At 41.7% G+C, this 21,911-nt stretch overlaps 3 protein-coding genes across 5 annotated transcripts; 2 read left to right on the forward strand and 1 right to left on the reverse strand.

Annotated features, from left to right (window-relative positions):
* Positions 1–607: 607 nt before the first annotated feature.
* Positions 608–1,915, reverse strand: gemin7 (gem (nuclear organelle) associated protein 7). The gene is made up of 2 exons (XM_008309110.3): positions 1,775–1,915; positions 608–1,310 (listed from the first exon to the last, which is right to left on the reverse strand). Exon 2 carries the CDS (start codon positions 1,297–1,299, stop codon positions 913–915), a length of 387 nt encoding a protein of 128 aa, XP_008307332.1. The 5' UTR covers positions 1,300–1,310; positions 1,775–1,915; the 3' UTR covers positions 608–912.
* LOC103378087 (uncharacterized) lies at positions 1,317–16,173 on the forward strand. Of its 3 annotated transcripts, none has more exons than XM_017031835.2 (18): positions 1,317–1,470; positions 4,216–4,313; positions 4,670–4,702; positions 4,931–4,973; positions 6,488–6,642; positions 7,227–7,361; positions 7,440–7,628; positions 7,866–7,985; positions 8,069–8,257; positions 8,399–8,412; positions 8,521–8,543; positions 8,775–8,878; positions 11,397–11,488; positions 13,001–13,155; positions 14,332–14,491; positions 14,880–15,042; positions 15,131–15,184; positions 15,782–16,173. In XM_017031835.2, exons 2-18 carry the CDS (start codon positions 4,271–4,273, stop codon positions 16,045–16,047), a joined length of 1,938 nt encoding a protein of 645 aa, XP_016887324.1. In that variant the 5' UTR covers positions 1,317–1,470; positions 4,216–4,270; the 3' UTR covers positions 16,048–16,173. The 3 variants fall into 3 exon arrangements, with proteins under 3 accessions (XP_016887324.1, XP_024910946.1, XP_016887323.1); XM_025055178.1 differs by having other exon boundaries at positions 13,076–13,155; XM_017031834.2 differs by lacking the exon at positions 1,317–1,470 and adding an exon at positions 2,141–3,378.
* A 1,018-nt stretch (positions 16,174–17,191) lies between these two features.
* Positions 17,192–21,137, forward strand: LOC103378086 (potassium channel subfamily K member 13). Its single transcript, XM_008309149.2, has 2 exons — positions 17,192–17,794; positions 19,709–21,137. Exons 1-2 carry the CDS (start codon positions 17,458–17,460, stop codon positions 20,578–20,580), a joined length of 1,209 nt encoding a protein of 402 aa, XP_008307371.1. The 5' UTR covers positions 17,192–17,457; the 3' UTR covers positions 20,581–21,137.
* The last annotated feature ends 774 nt before the right edge of the window (positions 21,138–21,911 follow it).

The raw sequence follows: 21,911 nt of genomic DNA on the forward strand, positions 1-21,911 counted from the left end.
CTCTCCTCCCCCTCCTCCCGCCCCCCTCTTTTTCTTGCACTAAGCAATGATAAACCCAACCTCAGTGCGTTATATTTATGATCATGAGTTTAAATAACTGATATCACTGCTGCTAAGTGTTAGCTGTTTGAACACTACTGTAAAGAGTTTAGGTTTCAAGGGATTTCTTTAGTCTTAGTGACAATCAGTCTCTTTAGAATCATTCAGTGTGGGATTATTTGAATTGTGGCAGAGCTTTTTCCAGTGGTCACTCTGCCCAGGAGGAAAATTAATTCTGGAAGTTATATATTTCAAAATAAATCGTGTTTTTGTTGAGAAGCTGAATTAAAATTTTTATCAGAGGTGTACAGCTCCATAAACAACTTAGCTCTACACTGAAAATGATATCCTTCTTTTCCTTAGCATTATCACTGTAGTGTGTACATTTTATACTTTAAGGACTGCTCCAACGAGAAGGTATAAAGGAAAATATTACATTTGCTGTTTATTGTGTGTATTATATGCAAAAAACTGCACTAAACTGCAAAAAAATAAATAAATTGTATACATACAGTATGTATAACATACCACGCATGAAAACCTATGATTGAGGCAACTAATACCTTTAGAAACATATATATATATATATATTTATTTATTTTCGCTCTTACTCACACATACATCAAGCTAGTGAAGCCAAACAGGACGTCGTCAGGTTTTTGAAACAGTGATATACCTCCCTCTTGTGGTAGGATTGATGTAAGTAGTAACTTAATAGTGACAGGAGACTCAAACAGTAACAAATGGCAAAACGACGGTTGCTAACATTTTTGGTGATATCTTATCCAAATACAAAAAACAAACAAAAACAAAATAAGTTCCTCTTAATCCAAAACACAATGTCCTGTTTGTATTAGTTAAGTCCTCGGGTGTTCATACATCAAAATGACATGAAATCACATCCCTACTCCTGATGAGTGCTTCTTTTTGCACCCCAATGGGCGTGTGTAAGTCTGACACCTGAAAGTTCAGCACATCAATGTCAGATGCTCCAAACGTGGCCTCCACCTTCACCTTCTCGTGCAGGTTAAAGTAAACCTGCTTGTTTGTCATGGCGAACAGACAGCGCAGGAACTTTTCCCTCAGCACCGAGCGTGCATGCTGCTCCTTCTGCAGCTCCTCAGGGTCCAACTCTGAAGCAGCAGAAGTGGATATGGAGGTGCGACAGAGGGCAATGAAACGGGGTGAATTGGGGTCAAATCCACGACTGTTTGGGTCTGGTCCTTTGGGCAGACGGAGCACAGGCACTGGTGTTGCCATATTAAGACACACTGCGTGGTGTAAAAGAACAAATCAGACATTAGAGATAAGACAATGTAAAAGTTGTAGAATGGTTATACTTATTAATGTCCACCAAAATAATACATTATTTTGGTCTTGGGAACACATAATCCGACAACCGTGGTCGAGATGGATCGACATACAAAAAAGGTAGGTAATACTATAACAATTTTAAGCAAGGTTTCCGTTGGAAAGTTGAGAAGACAAAATAGATAAAATTATGAATAGACAAAATATTCGCTCACTCGAGCACATTTACCAAAAATACTTATCAATAATTATTCGACAAAACTTCGATAAATTATAATCTCAAATCATTGCACATTGTGGGCTGTATTTTTTCATTGTAAAACTAGTTTAATACGAGTTTAACACATTCTGCCGTTTAAATTTGTGTTAGTGACATTTCTTTAATGTTTCTTAAGGACTCCGGGAATTGTATTTTAACACATACCGACTGCGTCCCCGTTTAGCAGCGTAATCCGGTCGTTAGCGTTAGCATGATTGCGGAAGTCGCTCTTCTTCGCGTAGTTTATTGAAGCCAGGGAAATGGCCACTAAATGACGCTATGCTGCCATCTAACGACCAATCTTTCCTTCGCAAACAGCCAGGGGTAGCCTGCACAGCATTGCATGCATAAAGTGAAAGTATTTGCTGCTGCGTTTAGAATGCCCCCTTTTTTTAAAAAAAAAAAAGTGAAAATAAAAATTTTTCAAATACATTCTTTCAATTGTTATTGACACTAATTTCAAGGAAAACGCAAGATGCATTTGGTGCCGAGGCGTGTGTGGCAGGTGGACAGGTTTTTGGGAAAGGAGGGGCTCGACTGACCTTATCTACTCTATAGGGGAGGCTCACATTCACCCAATTTGAAACCCCCTGGATTAAATGTTGCAGTGGAGGCTACGGGGTTAGCTTCGTAGTTCATCAACAATGTCCACTCGCCTAATTCTGTGTTTTGAACGGAAACCTGAATACAGAGAAAACATATTTTATACATCAGGACCACCCTTCCACAAGGTGCCGGTGTTGTACTTACAAGCAGATAGTTAGTCCGCCCTGCATTTGGAATTTGTTGTATGGACCGCCATTGAAGTTTTTTCCTACCTGAATTTTTTTCCTACCCGTAGTGGAAATGTATAGCTTTATCTGACATCTGTGTTCAGGGTGGTAGCACATTATTATACACATCAAATCCCCATAATTACATGCTTATCACTTAGTTCAGGGTGGTAGCACATTAATATAGACATCAAATCATCATAAATACCTACTTATCACTGTGTTCATGGTGGTAGCACATTACTATAGACATCAAATCTCCAAAAACACCTGCTTATCTCTGGGCTTAGGGTGGTGGCACATTATTTGAGGCTACACAGAAAATCCCTGTAAATGTGTGTTCTGTCAGGATTTAGAGTAGCACTTTATTTATTTTCTTTACATTTACATTTGAAAACAGCCTCTGTAAGGAGGGAATGTAAAAATGTTCAGAGGGGGTGTGGTGTCGAAAAAGGTTGCCCAGTGCTCATGTATTCAAATCCCACAGTAAGTCATTGGCCCCACGGTGATTGTACATCTGGGTGGGAGTCGTTGGTGTTACCTGAATGGAAGTGTGAGTCTGTGTGCATTGAATACGGGTCATTTAAAGTATTAAAAATACAAGAAACTAGCATTCATTGCTTTGAGAAAATTTCGCGCCACTTGCCTAACAGAACCCTCCAAGGTTGAAGAGTTCTGTTAGGCAACTAGACGTGACTTTTCTCAAAGATGTTTCGCATCTCATCCAAGAGGCTTCTTCAGTTCTAACTGGTGACGGGTGTACAGCAAGTACAAAATGACATTTATCTCAGCCAATGGCGAGGCGGTGCCCCCGTCGTCCTGCCCTCTAACTCCGAGCATGTCAGTGACACCCTCCCAAGCGCTCCAAGGTGTTAAACTTAGGAGTGTTCTTCCATCTCCCTCTCAGGACTACAATAGAGAAGAACAACAAGATCATTTGGAAAATAATAAATCGGGTTTTTTTTTAATTTGTTGGACTGTCTGTCTCCTGTGAAGGTAAGCTCTTTGTTTTCTCATTTTATTTAACAAAGATTGAACTGTAGAGCAATTGCATGAAGACCAATTGTACCGAGCATCACTCTTGGGAAAAAGACAAGATAATAGCGTAAAGCCCTGCGACAGACCGTCGGACGCTTGCGTACTCTTAAAAACTTTTTTTGGGGAAAATAAAAATTTGCAGCAACTTGTCATACCTCCACACTTGCTCTCAGTCCCCACTTCGATCTCATCCTTCACTCTCTCTGCACCTTTTAGCCCCAGCTTTCCCACGCAATGACATCTTAGGCCTCTCGGAATTACCAATGGAATGTGCTGCTCTTCCCCCGGTTTCATGCGGGTCTTACGTTCACCTCGATTTTTTTTTTTGTTTTTTGTAAAGGGATGGGGCAGTTCAAGTAGGCCCATGAGTACCATTTGCCTCTTTGAAGTAACACGGTAAAAATTGTGGCCCTTAGCCTTTTGACTGGTTGGCCACCCCCGGTGTAGGTTCTCGGTCATCTATAGGTAATTTAATCCAAAAATAGTTACAACGATGTAACTATTTTTGGACGTGAAGAAGTGATCTGGCGTGCGTTTACGATTTGCACCCGTTGAATCTAAAAAAAAGATAAAACAGGCTGTTCTATCAAGTTCAGGGAAATGGCACCCATTTGACTATTGTTTCAACTGTAACTGATTCAAAAAGCACAGTAACAGCACAATTTTGATCGTTTTTTTTAGAACATACCCCACATGAAAAACTAGGACTGATGGTATTGCTTAACATGCCTATTCATCCAGTCCAACTTGTTGTAAAGCCACAGCTAAAATGATTTCACTTTCATGTTCCCATAGCCTTCAACTCCACCCTTCGATCAAATCTGGTGTTGCTCTTCGGTGAGTTACCAAGATGCCTGTGCGGAACTTAGGGGGCATATGGAGTCTTCTACTGGGTAAATCACACACACAAACACACACTTGTGTCAGCAGGTGTGTATGACTAACATGTAAAGATTCCCGCAGTAAGTCGGGTTATCACCAGCTGCACAGTAAGTGTTGGTCTCATGTGTCGTTGCTGCCATTTCACCCTGTGGAGAAGGTGTTCGTTTCCAACAACTAACGGTGGACCATAGACAGTACAGTTTACCATCTGGGAAACGTTTGTCCTGGGGTTGTATTGTTGAAACAAACATGGCTGAATGGTCACTAACTGTATCTTACTATTTTGAAGTTAGCATGACTGCTGATTTGTTGAGTATCGTGTGATTATATATAATCAGTGTGTCATTTTCTGTGCATTTTCTTTCAGTGGGGCTGCCGTACCAAATCAGTCTGTGTGCAGGTGAGCAAAAAAGGGTTGATCCTTAGTGCGTCCTTGTTAATGTTGTGACTCAGAGCCTTCTATCCACAGGCCAATTTTTACAGGAAATTTTGTGCTAAATATAATGAATGTGAACAAAAGAGAAAGGAAATCTGGACACTGATCACTTGTTGATCATCAACTATGTGAATGATGTTCTTTGCAGTTTTTCAAACTGGTAATATTATAACACTGTGTGTCTGTTGACAGAGATCGCTGTGGGCTCACTGCCTAACAAAGTGTGTGACTACCGGTATGTATAGCCAAGGCAGGTGACACTGTTGCACTAGAGTGGCCACGTCCAAACCAACCAAATGCAGTATGAAGTTTGAACATGTTTGAGTGAGACAATGTCGCAGTCATTTAAAGCCAGACTTTTTTTTTAAACCAAGTAACATGCACTTATCTGGACTTTTAGCTCCACAAAACATAAACAAAAACTCTATATTACCAAAGACATAACCGCAACCTAAAAAGTACACACATTCATTCTTAATTCTTCCACATTTAACATAAAATAAGCAGATAAGGCACAACAACATATGACCTGATCTAAAACGAAACATTTTCAAGGTAAAACCAACAACTCATGTGGATTAAAACCATATACTGCAGTAATTTGATCAAACTCAGTGTCATTTGGTTTGCAGATAAAATACTACACACTTTTGGATGTTTGTTGTTGTGTGTGTCATGTGTGAGACTCACGTGCATCGTCGTTCCCCATCAGTCACGACCACGCCCAACAGAAAAGCCGTCCGTATTTACACCAACTGCAGAATGCTGGCTCAGAATCTCCATCCACCGGTCTCATCCAAAATGTGGCGTCTTCTTTTTTCCGCACACTACGCATTGGCGCCTCCATAGCATCAAAACAACTGCGCGCTCTACGATTTCAAACGCGAATTCCAAACGCGTGTGCTATTGCTGCTAGTCAGCAGTTTGATTGACAGACCACTCAGCCTGTCAGCTACCACCGTATCAACAAAGTGGCCTATCATTGTGGCATTTGACTGTACTGATAGTCGTGTCCATAGACAGACAGGCACATAAAATAGTTCAATTAAATAATGTCGAGTGAAAAAGTGGGACAAAATGTTCAATTAGCGTGACGCCGTGATTGACAGACCACTCAGCCTGTCAGCCAGACAAATGCTAAAATTGCTGTGCAATACAAGTTGAAGCGGGGACCGGTGGTCACTCTAGCTGTGACTGATAATCAAGGCCACTCCTTTTGTCATGTGAATGTATTTACTTCAGCAATGCTTTGAGTATAAAGTGCATTAGTCTTTGCCCTGTCTTTGTCGTGGGGCAGACCAACATGGCACTAATGACGTTAATATAGCTCTGCACGTGGGCTCTATGGTTATGTGAAATGACTCCCTATTCACACACTTCCATCCTTTAAATCCAAAAAAAAATGTTTCTTATCACTTAGTAATTTCCCCAATGTTTTAATTTAGTTTAATAATTTATAAGCAAAAGCAGATTCATTCTGATTCCAAGTTTCCTTTGCATGACAAGTATGGGACACTTTCATGTCACCAAGCACATAGAACAAGAAAATATAGGCTTGAATGGACAACAGAAGTGATGAGGTATAACTGTAACCGGAACCGTAAGTTGCTTTTAGTTTTTTTCCCAAAACGACCATTAGGGGGCAGAATTATCAGGGCTCTGAGTGGCTTTCCTTCTGCATGTTGCTTGTTCTCTTACACATTCCATTTATTTAAACTGACTTGTCGCATATGGTTCTATGTCTTTAAGAAAAACCTGTATGGGACTAGAACATGACACCCGCAATGCTGTGTGCTGTGGAAATAGACTTCATCCAGGACAAGGACTGTCATGCTGTGGGAAACAAGCCTTTAACCCCGGTGTTGCCACCTGCTGTGAACACAATCAAGGACACACCTCTACAGGTAGTAACCACACTATATTTGAGTCAAGTCTTCCCAAAGACATTATGAAAGGGGGTGACAAAAAGCATCCCTATTTTGGGTTTGGAATTGGTAGGAATTTAAGGGTCCGTGTTCAATTTGCTGTCGATTGTCACATAAAAAAAAGTACCTATAGGATTTTCTTGCGTTCACGCTTTAATTGTGAACCATGTATTTATATTTGAAATTTGAATATAAAAAAAAAAAAATGCACAAAAAAAACCCAACCCTCTACAGAATCGGTTTTCGCGTTTCTCCTGTGGTGCGTTCTTAGCAGCAGAATATATGTTGAAAAGAAATAGTTCACTACATAAACAAAAGCTAGGTTATTCACTGATAATAACTAGAGATATCAAAACTAAATCTTCAATGAACAGGACCCGGGCTCAGTTCCTTAATAAGGAATCTGGGCATGCCACCTTAAAAAAATCTGAACGGTGCTAGGCCCTCTGGACACCTTTAAGAATCTTTCCAGTGATTGCAGTTGTGTCCCTGTCATTTAGTCATGAAACATCATTGTTTTTGACCATTTCTGAATTGTAACTGAGTTTTCGTCTGTTCCTCAGCACACGTTACATCAGGTCTGAGTAAGGAGGTGTCGGCCTGCTGTGGAGCGACGGCCTACAACCCCCTCAATGAGATGTGCTGCCTCTCGACTGTTCTCACCAGACCTTCACCAAAGGCCAAATGCTGCGGTAAAGGTGAGAAGAGCCGGAGTAAATGTTCTGTGTGCGTGTTTGATTAGCGTGACTCGAACACATTTTCTCGTTTTTACTCAGGTGCGATTGACGAGGAGACGCACCTGTGCTGCGGCCCTAGGAACAACAAGGCGATCTTACAGCGAGACTCCGCTCACCACGTGTGCTGTGGCCACGCTCAGTTCAACCCCAAGACTCACTGCTGCTGCTCCAACCATGACAGTCTGCAGATAAAACACAGCAGTTCACCATGCTGTGTGGGGAACTTGGGTAAAACCTCACACTCTGGCCCACACTGTGGCATTGGCTCTTTCGCAACAGTCAGAAATGTTGAAACATGTGTCATCTGACTTTTGATCAAAGAAGGCCTAACAATAGTGTCTGTCACAGATGGGATAGGGAAGTTGGATCTTGTTGCGCTCAACTCACTTCATACAATCACGAGACACTCCTGTTCACTTTTTCTGTTAAACGTGAGGCTGACGTGTGGGTTTGTTTCCTCTGCAGCTACGAACCCACAACGTCTGAAGACCACTCTGCAAACTCTGTTGGGACCAAATGCCATGAACTCTGTTGCACTTCATCCCACACGTCACACTGTGTCAAAGAGGGGGCCCTGCGGAGGAGGTGAGAACCAGTGCAAATAATAATAATAAAAAAAATAAAAAAAAAACGCTGATGGAGCACCAACGTGCTGCTCATTTCCACAGATTTCGATGCGCGCACGCACCTGTGCTGCGGTGCGTCCGACAACAAGAAGCTCCTGATCAGGAAGTCCGATCACCACCAGTGCTGTGGTCACGACCAGTACGACACCAAGACCCAGTGCTGCTGCTACAAAGACAACGGCATTCTCGTGGTGCATAATTTCACCTCCAGGTGCTGTGGACATGAATCAGGTGTGGCTGCAACACATTCTTTCACATTCTAGGGCTGGAAAAGGTCAAGGCGATACAAAACACAGATATAGTATTGCATCGTTGCGGACGTGTTTTTCGTTGTTTTATCTCTCCATCTGAGTTTCTGTTTCTTGTCCACAGGTGTACTAATGCAGGTAAGCTCCAACAACATCTTCAAAAAGAAGAAGAAGAAGAAAAAAAAAAGTTAATGTGGTTACTGTGGAGATGTTTTATTTTCTCTTGTGCTATGTTCTCATTTCTAGGCACCTCTTTCTCAGCGCATTTGGTAAGTATCTGCGTTACTGTTTGTACAATTTTGTGACAGAAGGGAGCACGGAAAGACATCTAATTTTTTTTTCAAATATATATATATATATATATATATATATAATAAAAAATTATAGAAATGACAAATTTAATCTTCAGTGCAGTGGTGGCTTGGTGGTTAAGGAAACGGACTTGGGTCCGGTGGGTTTCGGGTCTGAGTCCACCTGATTTTGTTTTTCTGTCTCCATAGCACTGAACCAAATACTAGCCTCTGTGGGACAATATGCTACAACCCAAGTCAGCTTAACTGCTGTGAGAGGAAAAACGTCGAGGGGCGGTGGTGCTGTGAGTCAGGTAGGAGCCACAAGGTGTCAAGACACATTTTCAGTCAGCACAGTGGAAGAAAGGGACAATCTTTTGCCTTAAGGCACGGGCCAAAATTGCCTCCCCTGCTTTAGTGACTCGCTCACAGTAATATCATGCTATCAGAGGGCTGAATATTTTGAAGACACAAAGGCCACTGTTTTCAGATTTTGCTCTTCACAGTGGGAAAGAGCCGGAATACCGGGAATAGTAGTAGAGTGTGCAGATAAAAGTCTTTCACATCTAATCTAACTGTCAAGTTTCTTTTTGTATCCAGACGATAAATAAGCTGATAAGTTCAGAAGGTTTTATGTTGGCGTGTGGAGGAAGCAGGGGAGCAGTGGGGAGGGGGACAAAAAGATAATCATCTACAGCTGAGGTAGAAGGTGAATGTGGAGGAACGGACGTTTTCTAACGCCTGAAACAAAGTGGCAAAGGTGAAATGAGGAGATTGCAGCCTCGATTTTTTAAATTTTTATTTGGACAATTTTGATGCAGTATTCGATAGGGGTCTCTGGTGCAGCTCGTTCGGCAGCAGAGTCAGCATGGGCGTTACCACGAGAAACAGGGTCAGTGGAACCATCAGATTTGAGGAAGGCCGCTGTGTCGCCAAAGAGCACCAAAGTCATGCCCCACACAATGCCACAGAGTTAGAGGCGGCATTGACGGCATGTAGAAAACGTCAAACGCCATTCTGTTGGTTGGCCCTCAGGATGAATTTTTTTTTCCACTGGAAAAAACTGGAGTCCGAACTGGAGAGTTAGAGCAGGGAACAATGATCCCAGTGTTTTAACAGAGATTCAAAAACTAGGCGGGTGCCACCGATTGCAACATGTCGGAGTGGATTTTGCTTTCGGTTAGGACGAAAATGTGTATTCTGGTTGACTTGTGACTGGGGCACAGCCACGAATCAGGCCAATGTCATATTCTCCCTTAGGAAATTGCTTATAAGCATCATAGTTAAGGACTTGATAAAGAATTGAATTGAATCAGGATTAAAAGTTCAGAATCGGAATTTAGAGCCGGCTGTGTCATTCCACTTGATTGCATCATTCTGTTTTGCAGTAGTTCCTGATGCATGGCGGCCTGCGCAGCTGTGTCCTTATCTTAATCAAGGAACAGATTCAACAACTTTCCCTGAGTGAATCATCTAAACGTAGCATGTTGTTGTGCAAGTGTGAATGTGTCAGATGACTGTGTGGGTGGTAAGTGCGAGTTACCCTTCCCTGGACCAGGCTACCTCCACATCCCCCATGCTGTCCACTTGTCTTTTGATGGGTACCGTAGAGTTCAGAAATGGACTCAAGATTCAGAAGACATGTGTGTAAGTGTACATCCTCTGACCTCATGGGTTCAGAATATGGTGAAGGGTCAGGAAAAGTTTGAGGGAGGAGATCCCAAATAAGGTATTAAAATCGGTTCCTTGTCATTTAGTGGCTATCGTAAAGTTCAGAATTGGACTGAGGATTGAGAAAACATGTGTGAGAGTGTGCATCCTCTGACCTCACGGGTTCAGGGGATGGTGAAGGTTCAGGAGAAGAGTGAAGAGAGCCTAAATAAAGTAAGGTTTAAAAATCTGCTCCTTTAACAGCGTATAACTTGCACGGTACAACCCAATTTTGTTTTGTCAACCAGATAGCAGTACTCTTTGACATTTCTTCTTTTGCATTTTCATTGATATTTCTAGGATTAAACAGTGTTAACACCCCCAGCCCCAGTGGAAGACAACTGATAGAGACACAGCTCCCCCGTCTCGTGTGTGAACACATACCATCCAAACACCCCAATGACTATACGGCTGCAAAAACCATTCTTGCTGCAAACATGCTGGAGGAGAAGATTGAACCCTTTGCAAATACAAACCTTACTCCCCGACTGCTGTATTTTTTGTGATGAAAGTCTTGATTTAACTTAAACTAAGACACAGCTGTTGGAGTGTGGGGAGGGGGGAGAGGGTGAATAAGGGGGAAGAGGAGAAAAGGTGGGAACGGAGGTTGTGGGTACGACGAGGAGGAGTTGGGTAGTGGGGGTTATGTCCATGTGGTTTTGTCCATGTGGTCAAGGAGTCTCTCTGTCACGACAAGTTGTTTTGGCAAATTTGTCAGAATAGTCATCTTGGAATAAAGAATAAAACAGAGGATGAACGACGTTGTTCGTCTTCAAAGGTTTATTGGAGAATCTATTACGAGTTGTTCTCCATAGTGGTTTTACAGAGAGCAAGCCAAACACTTGTCTATATGAGAAACTTTTGCGGCTGCCAAATTAGAGTCATGCTCATGCTTGTATTTTTGGGAATTTTCTTTTTCTTTTTTTTTCAAGCTGACAGTTGCTCAAGTGCTGGGAAATCGAGCTAATCCTCACATATTTTAACTGTTGACCTTCTCTGGGTTGTTTTTTGTCTCCTGTGGAATGACAATGTGATTAAGAAAAGGAAAAAAACATCATAAAAATCATACGTACTCTAGTGTCATGTCTCATTGTTTCTTCCTCTCTTTTACTTTCTGTTTAGGTGGGTGTGATAGTGGTCCCACCCTGTATGACGCTCAGACCCATGTCTGCTGTGATGGCTGTGTGTCAGAGAGAAAACCATGGACTAATCAAGTAATGTTCCAACAACACCCCTTAACCCCAATTGTTTGTCCACAATAACCAGTTACAGTCACAGTCACAAACATCCTAGAAGTTAGGTCTATTGCATTGTATTTAATAACCAGGACACAATTCTACAGTCTGTCCACTTATCATTGGGCTAATATAGGGATTCCCAAAGGGTGGTGCAGGGACCCCATGCAGGTATGTGAGCTGCCAGTAGGGGGTGTAACTAAGTAAGTTACTGTCTTTGACTGAAGGCTACATTTTCCAGTTCCAAGCCTGGTCAGGTGACTCGATGTGTTAGTGCTATATTTGATGGTATGGAACTATCATCATACTGTATTAGTTACATGTAATTTATGCAATAACATCCACTAACTCTATAAAGCAGGGATTCCCCTGGGGTGCAGAGGGATATTTCCACACAGTGTTCCAAGACACTAAAAAAACAAACATTTTCTTTGGAAAATTTCAAAAGCTGACATTTTAGTGAATACGTGTGAAATGGATTTATTACACATAGAGTGCAATAATTCAATAAATCATTATTTTATGTCGTAACATAATGAGAACCCCAGAAGTTAGAATATTAGAGACTTGTGATGTTACAACATGAGCTGCAAGTTCTGTCCTGAGTCTTTAAGTAGCCTCTCAGTCTGGGCCACAGTCATGGAGAAGACTTCAGCAGACTGAAGAAGTATGAGGCGGGAGGGTGGAGAGCCTCTACAGATAAAGAAATTTACTGGAACCAGAGAGGAATTGTTTCCATGATGTCGGGTGGAGTCCACTGTCACCGTAGCCAGCTACCAGAAACCTGACATTTAGGGATTTTTTTATATTTCTGAGACACTGAATTTGAAGTTTTAATTATCTGTAAGAAATTAATTATCTTCTGAAATTATTGACCAAAAAAAATATTTATTTATATTGCAACATATTGAACATTCCCACAATATTCCACATTTTTTAGCTTCACATCTGTATGTGTGAGCATGATTTTTTTTCCCAAGGTGCGGCCAAAACGTTTGGGAACCGTCGGTTTGATACGCACGCCATAAAAGGCACCGTTTGTAGAGTGTGTGACAAATGACAGCATATGTTTTGGTTGAGGGGATAGATGACTGAAAGCCTTTTTCTAACGTGCCTGTCACATTTGTGCCTGACAAATGAATCTTTTACGTGGCGGCACGGCCTCATTTCCGTGACCGAGGAATTGCAGATGTTCTTAAAAGAACGTCTGTCTGCTTCTCACATCGTGGGAGTTTGAAGCAGACGAGGAGCTCAGTGGTCATAGCTCATAACTCCACCCAATATATATAGATTTTCCTTGGACACAGAGCTCTGGTTTGGTTGGAGGTGTTACGTCTGCACGCTGGTCGTAGAACAACGCTTTAGTCCCGGAATTGCTTTTTTTTTTATTCTACAATTTATAGACTGAAATACTGTAAATCCATGTGGTTTCTTTCTCTTTTTTTAATATAAGTTTGTTTCTGTCTTTATTGCAATAACGTCTTGTACAAGGATGCAGAGGATGGAGAAGAATGTGAGAGCAGTCTCCCTTATAATCCAGCTAAAGGAACTATATGTTGTTCTCAGTTTCACGACTCCCCCGGACAACACTGCTGTGGAACCGACACATACCAGCCTGAAGCTGAAATCTGCTGTGACGGACACAGGTACATTTAAAGTCTGCTGGTGTTTTGGTGCTTGGTGGTTTTTTTTTTTTTCTGTTTACGTTTGTCTTACTCGCAAAATTTGGAATGTAGCAATGTCTGGTATGTTAATGAGGTTTTGACTAGACTTGATATCTGTGGAGGTGGAATCACCCACGTTATTCTGAAACACTTGACATGTCTTGTACTGAGGCTGTTTGTCATTTCTGGAACCTGAAGGTGAGTCAAAATAACTGCAATAAAGACGGGAAAACTGATCTTCTGTAGATAACTGGAACTATAATTTACAACATTAGCTCAAGTTTTCCCCAATCCCATGCTAGACAAGTGGTTGTTAGTGCTCTGGGACAAAAACTGAGGAGATTATCCAAATGGAGGGGTTTCATTCAAAGACACAAGCTTTGTTGACCTTGGTTATTTTAAAAAAAATTCTGATACAATTTTTTTTTTAATATGCCTACCTTATATAACACACTACTCCAATAGCTCCCCGTTGCATGCTACACAAATAGTGTTGTAGAAAAATGCCCTGTAATGGTTATAATAAATGTGTCCCGAAAAGGTGATGGTTAGCCATAGACCAAACAATTTTTTTTTTTTTTTTTAAAAAGTACTCCAACGATACTTGGCTAAGCTTTGCATTGCAAGTAGTCCTTGACTTAAGTTGGAATTCCATTCCTACAGTGCAACATCACTGAATTTTCACCTCACCAAGTCAGAACTCACGCACTCTACATAAGTAGCTGTGTCACTCACCTACGCTAACGCAGCGCTAACATCATAATCTAAGACATGAAATCGTTAAAAGAGTGTGACTTACTTTGGGAGCCATAATGAAGGGCAAAAAAATAAAAAATGAAAGAACGTAAATGTAGCACAATCCGATGTATGGCGTACATGTTGACTACAGTATGTAGAAATGTTGAAATTAGCTGTAGTTAAAAGTTTGTTATGAGGATAAAATTATGGTTTAATAAAAAAAATTTAAAAAATCTCCGCGGTAACAACCCTGACCTTCTACTGATTAATGCAGATTTTTTCATTATAATTATGATCACAGTGTAACTGATAAAAAATGCACTGTAAGTGTTATTAGCATTTTTGACCAGTGTTAGATCCAGAACGCTCATTAGAAATTCTAAAGATTTTCGATTTCACCAACTTCCTTTTTTCATCTAGACATCCGAAAATAAAGAGTGGTCGCTGCTGTGGAATTAAAACCTACAACATTCAGGACCCGGACGTGAAGTGTTGTGAAGGGACACTGCACAACCTTAAGGTCTTGGGCAACGGAGAGGATGACATCCTGTGCTGCGGATCACTTCTACAAACTCCTCAGGTACGGAAAAAAAAATTCAAATGACTCTCATGTCATGTCAATTAGCATACTTGTGTCTGTCTGCGTGGTGTTTTCGTGTTCTTCCTGTGCGTACATGGGTGTTGATCAGCAACTGTTACCCTGGCAATCCTCAAAAAGGATCAATGATTAATGATCAATGATTAGGAAGAGCAACAAATCTGAAAAACTAACACACACACACAAAAAAAGGCCAGCTCCAAATGTAGACAGAGAGAAACAAGTAAGTTCTCAAGTCATATTTTAATTCATGATAGAAATGATCCTGATGAATGGAACATTCTAGTGTTTATTCTGTCTCAGCCATGGAAACAAGCTCAGGCTGGAGTAAAGTATCATTTACATGACCTCATTTATCATGGGAATCCAGGACATCTGCTGCTCCAGTGCGGACAAGGCGGTGCTGTATGCAAACAAGACTGGCCACAGTTGCTGCGGACACCGCTACTACAACCGCTCCCTGTGGTCCTGCTGTGCTGGATCGCTGAAACCGCTGCACCCATCTGGACTGCGCCAGGGCAACGCCCCTGCAGGTCAGTGTTTGTGCTTTGACTTTTTGCTGGTCGTGTTTCAACGGCTGACTGTACTGCATTAAAATGTGTGGAACACTTTTCTTTTCAGGCTCCAGTCTGTCTTCGGTCTTTAATCTTCCCCCAGAAGATCTTTGCAACAAAAGTAAGATATATTTAATTTATGGATTTTTTACGATCTTTGCAACAAAAGTAAGATATATTTTTCCTGGTGTCTTTTGCAAATGCCATATCATTACCGTGATTTCTGGATAATTTATGGATTTTTTACGGGCTATTGACTTTTCTGGCAGGCTACTGTGTCTTATACTAGTAGCGTATGTCTGTGAATGGGAGTGGAGGAGTGTGAGTCAGTTTGAGCCCTGTCATGTTTGGAGCATGAGTTGGTTATACAGGAGCTGTGGACAAGCACAAAGTGAAGGAAGCAGGTCACTAAGTCTCCCCTGTGCATTCCAACTATGGCTGAGGCTCCGAAGCGGGAAAGAGCTAACGTGTAACCAGCCGTGTTACAGGCACGGTTTGGAAAAAAAGCATTTATTTAATTAAAAGTGAAAAAAAAAAAAAAAAATTCTGTGTAAATATCCCATGTTACAACGTGGACACCCACGGCTTATAGAGAGGTGGCCTGTGTATGTACAATTTAGTTTTTTCTTTTTAAATTTTACAATTAAATTTATATAGTCCGGAAATTACGGTATTTAGCGGATCTGTCAAATAAATCCTTTTTTTGTGTCTCTTTCAGTCAGACTTGGGACTGTGGAGAGTGTGTCGCAGCGCAGCATTGTTTTCAGAGACGTTGTGGAAATCAATGGATCGCAGGATTTTGTTAAAGCTCTGCCAACGCCACATGTTCTGGAAACACCTGACACCTGCAACATACCCAGCCTGACGCCTGGAGTGATGTACTACTTTAATGACGTGGAAGTGTTCACGGATTTCCACCAGAACCCTTTAGAGTCTCTCTATTTTATCCTTTTAAAGTGCACACTCTCTACCACCTACGGCTAGTTGTTGATGTGATTCATGTGGTTAAATGTAAATGTTGTATGTGTCTGCTCTCACTGAAACACTCAACTCCACTCAGGGGTGTGACATTCCCAACACTTAAAATAAAGCTTATAAAGCACTTAAAAACCTACCTTCCTCCCTTCTTCCTCTGCACTTCCCCCCTATGATTTCTGTGGCAAAAAAACACACCGATTCACATGTGTTCAAATGGTTGGTGTTGAACAGGAGTCTTCAGCTTTTTACAACATTTGAAAAGGAGGTAGAGTGTTGCTTACCGGGTCGCAGACGCATGTGGAGAAGTGTGGCAAGATAGTGATTGGACTTTGTGGTTTTTGGCATCTGCAGATGTTGGTTTTAGCTTCTACCATCTGCCAGTGATTTCCTCATTACAGTTGAGTGAATGAATGACTCGTCTACTCTGTCCCAGGATTCTGGTTTATTGCTGAGTGCTTGTGTGTTTTGGGATGTCACGTTTCGGATCGTAGTTGGGATTTTTACTCCATTGTTAGTGAATGAATGACTCGTCTACTCTGTCCCAGGATTCTGGTTTATTGCTGAGTGCTTGTGTGTTTTGGGATGTCACGTTTCGGATCGTAGTTGGGATTTTTACTTGCACACGTCGGAATTCCTGCCGGCAGCTCTGCTTCTCGATCCACATCCTTCTGCACATCCCTGTCTCTGACTGTAAAATAAACGGTGGACTTACCCTTTCTCCTGTGTTCTGGTACTGCTGTAATGGCTATTGTACCCTCATAGCATTGCTCACTTGTATTATAGGTAAATAGGTTTGAAATGACCACTCACGCCATACTGCAGTGGTTAGCAGGCCTACCTTGGAAGCAAACTGCAGAGAGTCCTGGGTTCGATACCCACATGCTTGGCGACTGCCAGGAGTAGCCTGTCACAGCACACCTGCTGTTAGTGCAACAGTGACATTTTGACTTGCCTAAACATGCAACAAATGTTAGGCTTGATTTGTTACAGTAGGGATAATCCCGTAATAGACGGATCAGTGGAACTGGAGCTGCAGGGCTCACTTCATGTTTGCAAAGCTTTGTGGCATGTCATAAAAGCAAAGTAAAGACACATTATTGAGCTTGTGATAAGCTGTCTCCATACACGCGTTATTAAAGCCTGCGTTGAAGCCACCTGCAGCCTCGGAAACATCGTTTACGTTGCAGTTAGCAACGGAGGAAATGGGGATTTCGTGAAATTACAAAATAAATATTATGCTGGATTTGTTTAGAATAACAAGGACGAGGCACCTGGATTAACCCAGGATAGCATCTGCCTCACACAGCAACTGCCGGCGGTGACGCCCAAACAAGGGAATATTAGCTAGATAATCTATGTTAGTTGTTTTCTGAGAGCAGGAAGAAGAAAATCTACCAGGAGCCGTGACAGGTGACAATGAAGAAAGATTGCATGTGTTGCTGTCCATCTCTGACCCCCAGCAGAGAAACAGCTCATTTCTATTTGCTGGGTGTGCTTATCGCTCTCTACATGCTGGCTGGAGCTGCCATCTTTTCCTCTCTGGAGAGGCCAGCAGAGATAAGGGCCCACATGCTGTGGGAGAGCAGGCTGACGTACTTCAGCCATGAGCACAAAATCAGCTGCGAGGACCTGAAGAAGCTGCTGCAGTACTATGAAGAAGCCAGAACAGCTGGCATCCGGACGGAAGAGGCCAGGACTCTGTGGGACATGTCAGGAGCGTTCTACTTTGTGGGAACAGTAGTCTCGACTATTGGTGAGTCAAAGCTAAAGGCGCGGACTGGGGGGTTTTCAACCAGCAGCTGTTTATAATTTGAGTTTGATGAACTTGATTTAACATATCCATAAACGTATAATAAACTAGTTTAACTCTGTATATACACTGAAATGGAATTTTAGCACTGCTAACGTCACTTTTAATGTCAAAAACCGAGAGATGAACCCGTGTACACCCAAGGACTATCTCTTGAGGACAAATCCACTTTAGCATGACCAAACACAACAACTGAACTAGGCTCATATTGATTACCATAGCACAACAGCGCAGCCATGTTGATATATTTCAGACGAGTCTTCAGGGAAAACACAGCTGCTGTTCTTGGATCTTAAAATGTTCTCCAGGTGAAGTGGTTTATGGATGATGTACGATCGTTCCCATGTTTTTTCCTACTCCACATTAATGTGTTCCTTCCTTCCTTTTTGTTTTTAATTAAGACAGTCCCTAAAGTATACTTTATATTTAGATTTTTACTTGGTTTCATTGTAAGTGTATTGCACAGGATAAAGGATATGAAAAAATTACTTCGATTCTTTACCCTTCCAATAAAACTCCTGTTTTTATAGAAAAAAAGAAACAGTTTTCTTTGTGTGGCTCACATTCACAAATTGCATGTCTCATTGGATTTCACAATATTAAATAAAGAATGGAATTAAACTTAGAATATTTTCCTAACCAAACATTTAACAAGGGTAGAAAATAGAGGAACATAACAAATATGGACTTTGTGTACAAATAACCTGAGGTTTTTTGGTGGGTAAAATGCTTTTTTTTCTTTTCAATAATACTGAAATTTCATTACGTTATTGTTGATACTTCTTCACGTGCAGTTCAGTACAGAGCACGTGCTTCGAGCCGGTTTGTTGCTATAACAAAGGCGTTATTATAGTTTACATTTACATTCGTGCATTTAGCAGACGCTTTTATCCAAAGCGATTAACTATCAGGTTGCATAGAGGAACTCTTGAAAGTAGACAAGATGTTAGGAGACAAGTGCAGAAGGAGATCGAGGAGGGTAGGGGTAGAGAAGGACAGAAAAGTTCTAGGACTGGAGGTGCTCTGTGAAGAGCTGAGTCTTCAAGAGATTTTCTTGATACGCAGGGTGTAACAACCCGTGAAAAGAGCCTGGATCGTCTTGGGAGAGATCATGAGGGACGATAAATCCTTATCAGAGCACTTAAGCAGCTATAGTTGTTGTTAGAATGATCTTAAGGATTTTCTCTGGCAGGACACCACTGACGACAAGTCACTGATTATTTGGTGCCAAAATTTGTATTCCATGTTATTTGTGATCCTGTGAGAGCCGACAGGAACACAATGTAGGTCCGGAATGTAGTGTTGACTCTAAGAAATTAATTAAGTGTTCTCTGTTATCTGAAACAGTTCCCATCACAGACCTGACGGTCATTCACATCACATCTGCGTCATGTTTATTTTTTGAGCCACTGAGGCAGACCAGACAGGAAGGAAAGGAAGGAAGGAGCATCATTTAAAGTTTCTGACAAACGCACATTTGTTAGTGACATTAAAGGCGAGTCCCTATCCAGACGATGATCTCAGAGAGGAAGCAACATTCTTTACACCGCCCACCAGGAGGCATTTGACATCGCTCGTAAAATGTTTTTTTTTTTTTTTGTGCATGCCTCGCCAAAAACTGACCCATTTTCCAAAATCACAGACAGCAGATTATAATAAATCACCACAATGTGTTCCATTTTTTCCAAATTAGTCCTTTCTCAGATGCAAGATCCCGATGTTCTGGCCTGTTTGACTCATTGGGAGAGTCATCCGGTAGAAGTAATGTTTTATTCTGTTTAACTACAATTATCTTTGATTTATGATTTATGACATGCCATTTAGTTTTTGCTTTCTATTTAAACATGTTTCTCCCAGGGTTCGGAGTAACTGCCCCGTCCACATTGCCAGGGAAGGTCCTGCTTGTGTTCTATGGTCTGCTGGGCTGCTCTGCTACCATCCTTTTCTTCAATCTCTTCCTGGAAAGAGTCATATCGTTGCTGAGCGTCCACGTAGCCTGGTGCTGGAGAAGAAGAAGAGGAGGAGAAGAAGGAGGAGGAGCAGAAAGACACAGTGGACAGGAGAGTGGGGCCGCTGAAAGTCACCGGAGTGAAGAATGGAAACCGTCCGTGTACCAGGTGACCCTCATCCTCTTCGTCGCTGTCCTGGTGGTTGCGTTTGCAGCAGCCTTCCTGTATTCAGCCATGGAGGGCTGGAGTTACACGGAGTCGCTGTATTTCTGCTTCGTGGCCTTTAGCACAGTGGGCTTCGGAGACTTTGTCAGTGGTCAGAGAGCACACCATCAAGATACCGTGGGCTACCAGGTGGCTAACTGCCTCCTGATGCTGTTGGGAGTGTGCTGCACCTACTCCCTCTTCAACGCCATCTCTGTGATCATCAAACAGGGACTGAACTGGATACTGACAGCGCTGTCCTGGACCTGTCAGAGAATCTGCCAACTCCGACAACAAATCAGACCCCATTCAAAACTCCATTCGACTGCCTCACATGAAGCCATATGCCGTCCGGATGACGACTCCCTGGACGGGCAACGGGTGCCAACGGTTTCCACTTCAGGCCAAGGTCTGCTGTGGCAGTCCTGCTCTCCGGGCATGGTTCCTAAATGTATGTGTGATGAAACTGCAGTAGAAACAGTCTGCCATAAAGACAAAGACAGGATAAAACAAGAGGACGATATTAATGAGAACAATGGTCTGTCAGTCAGACAGCTGCCTTCCTGCCTGAATTAATTTAGACCAGGCATGGCCAACCCGCGGCTCGGGAGCCACATGCGGCTCTTTCCCCAGTTTCAGGCGGCTCTTACGTTCACGTCGAATGTTATGTTTGCGTTGTTTTTTACGTTCTGTGAATCATCATGCCAATAGGCGCCGACACAAATTCCACCTCCCTCATTTTGCAGAACAAAGGCCTTTTGTTGAGTGGTTTTAATTTAGATCAAGGTGAGAGAAAATATTCTCCTTCTTGCAGTGACATCTGTGTGTGAGTGAGTCAGCCTTGTGAAAGTACCTGAGGGAAAACACACCCTTCCAAAAAGTAAGTTCAAATGTATTTACAAATGAAAGATCCATAAATTGGAATACGACCAAAATATGTTATTGCTTGTGTGTCTTCCTAGGCCTGACAAATGATTTAATCACGATTAATTGTGATCACCAGAAAAGACCTTCCCAAATACATATGTCTAAAGACAAATAATGGCAGATGGATACCTGTGTTTTCTGTGTCTAACCCAAATGATCCAAATATTCATATGGAAAAATATCAAATAAAATATGAAAGAGAAAAACTCATGGTGGATTTCAGTCAGTGCTGTCCATTTTGAAGGTGGCTTGGAGAACAAGTGGAGCGTTGCTTTCAAACGTTGGTGGAACCCTGGTCCTTACCAATATTAATATGGAAATTAATCTTAAAACGAATACATAAGTCTACAGTCCCTCACAATCCAATTGAGAACTGTGTCATTTTTGTCAACTTACTTACCGACCTCGGTGAGGCTGGTCTGACACAAATGCATGAGGTGATAATTTAAGCTTGAGGTGCTCTGGTGAAATCAAAACCTTTTCTCACAGTGTATGCAAAAAACAAGCAAACCAACAACAACAAAACTGAACGTATGTATTGACCGCATATGAGATCAAAGATAACTGGATGGATGATGGAATTACCACATACAAAGTGCCTACAGTTTATAGGTTTGTAGGTGGCCTGCATCCTGTAAAAAGTTGTGTATTTGTAAAAAAAAATCTATTGGCTTGCCTGGGGAATTTATTTGTTATTATTTATTTATTTGTATGTTTTATGTATGCCTGTGGATATAAATATATTTCTGAGAGAATCTGAGAGATCTGAGTTGACAAAAAGTGCTGGAAACAACTCAATAACTTATGATTGTGCCATTCAAAATTAGACGCTTTGGTTAGTGTTCTAGGAATATGCTGTGTACATGTCAATTTCCCCTCTTTTCCCGGAAACCACTCCTACATCAGCAGTAACACATTTCTGTAACTGACGGCAAACGTAAATATCTTCCTATCACATGTTATTCTTCTTCTATGTACCG

Source organism: Cynoglossus semilaevis, chromosome 4 (assembly GCF_000523025.1).
Source record: "Cynoglossus semilaevis isolate Cse_v1.0 chromosome 4, Cse_v1.0, whole genome shotgun sequence".
Taxonomy (NCBI): Eukaryota; Metazoa; Chordata; class Actinopteri; order Pleuronectiformes; family Cynoglossidae; genus Cynoglossus; species Cynoglossus semilaevis.

Coding starts and splice junctions, on each gene's coding strand:
- gemin7 (XM_008309110.3), bottom strand. CDS start 1,299: ATGGCAACACCAGTGCCTGTGCTCCGTCTGCCCAAAGGACCAGACCCA.
- LOC103378087 (XM_017031835.2), top strand. CDS start 4,271: ATGCCTGTGCGGAACTTAGGGGGCATATGGAGTCTTCTACTGG. Junction 4,974..6,487: donor AACAAAGTGTGTGACTACCG/GTATGTATAGCC, acceptor TATGTCTTTAAG/AAAAACCTGTATGGGACTAG. Junction 7,629..7,865: donor ATGCTGTGTGGGGAACTTGG/GTAAAACCTCAC, acceptor TTTCCTCTGCAG/CTACGAACCCACAACGTCTG.
- LOC103378086 (XM_008309149.2), top strand. CDS start 17,458: ATGAAGAAAGATTGCATGTGTTGCTGTCCATCTCTGACCCCCAGCAGA. Junction 17,795..19,708: donor AACAGTAGTCTCGACTATTG/GTGAGTCAAAGC, acceptor TGTTTCTCCCAG/GGTTCGGAGTAACTGCCCCG.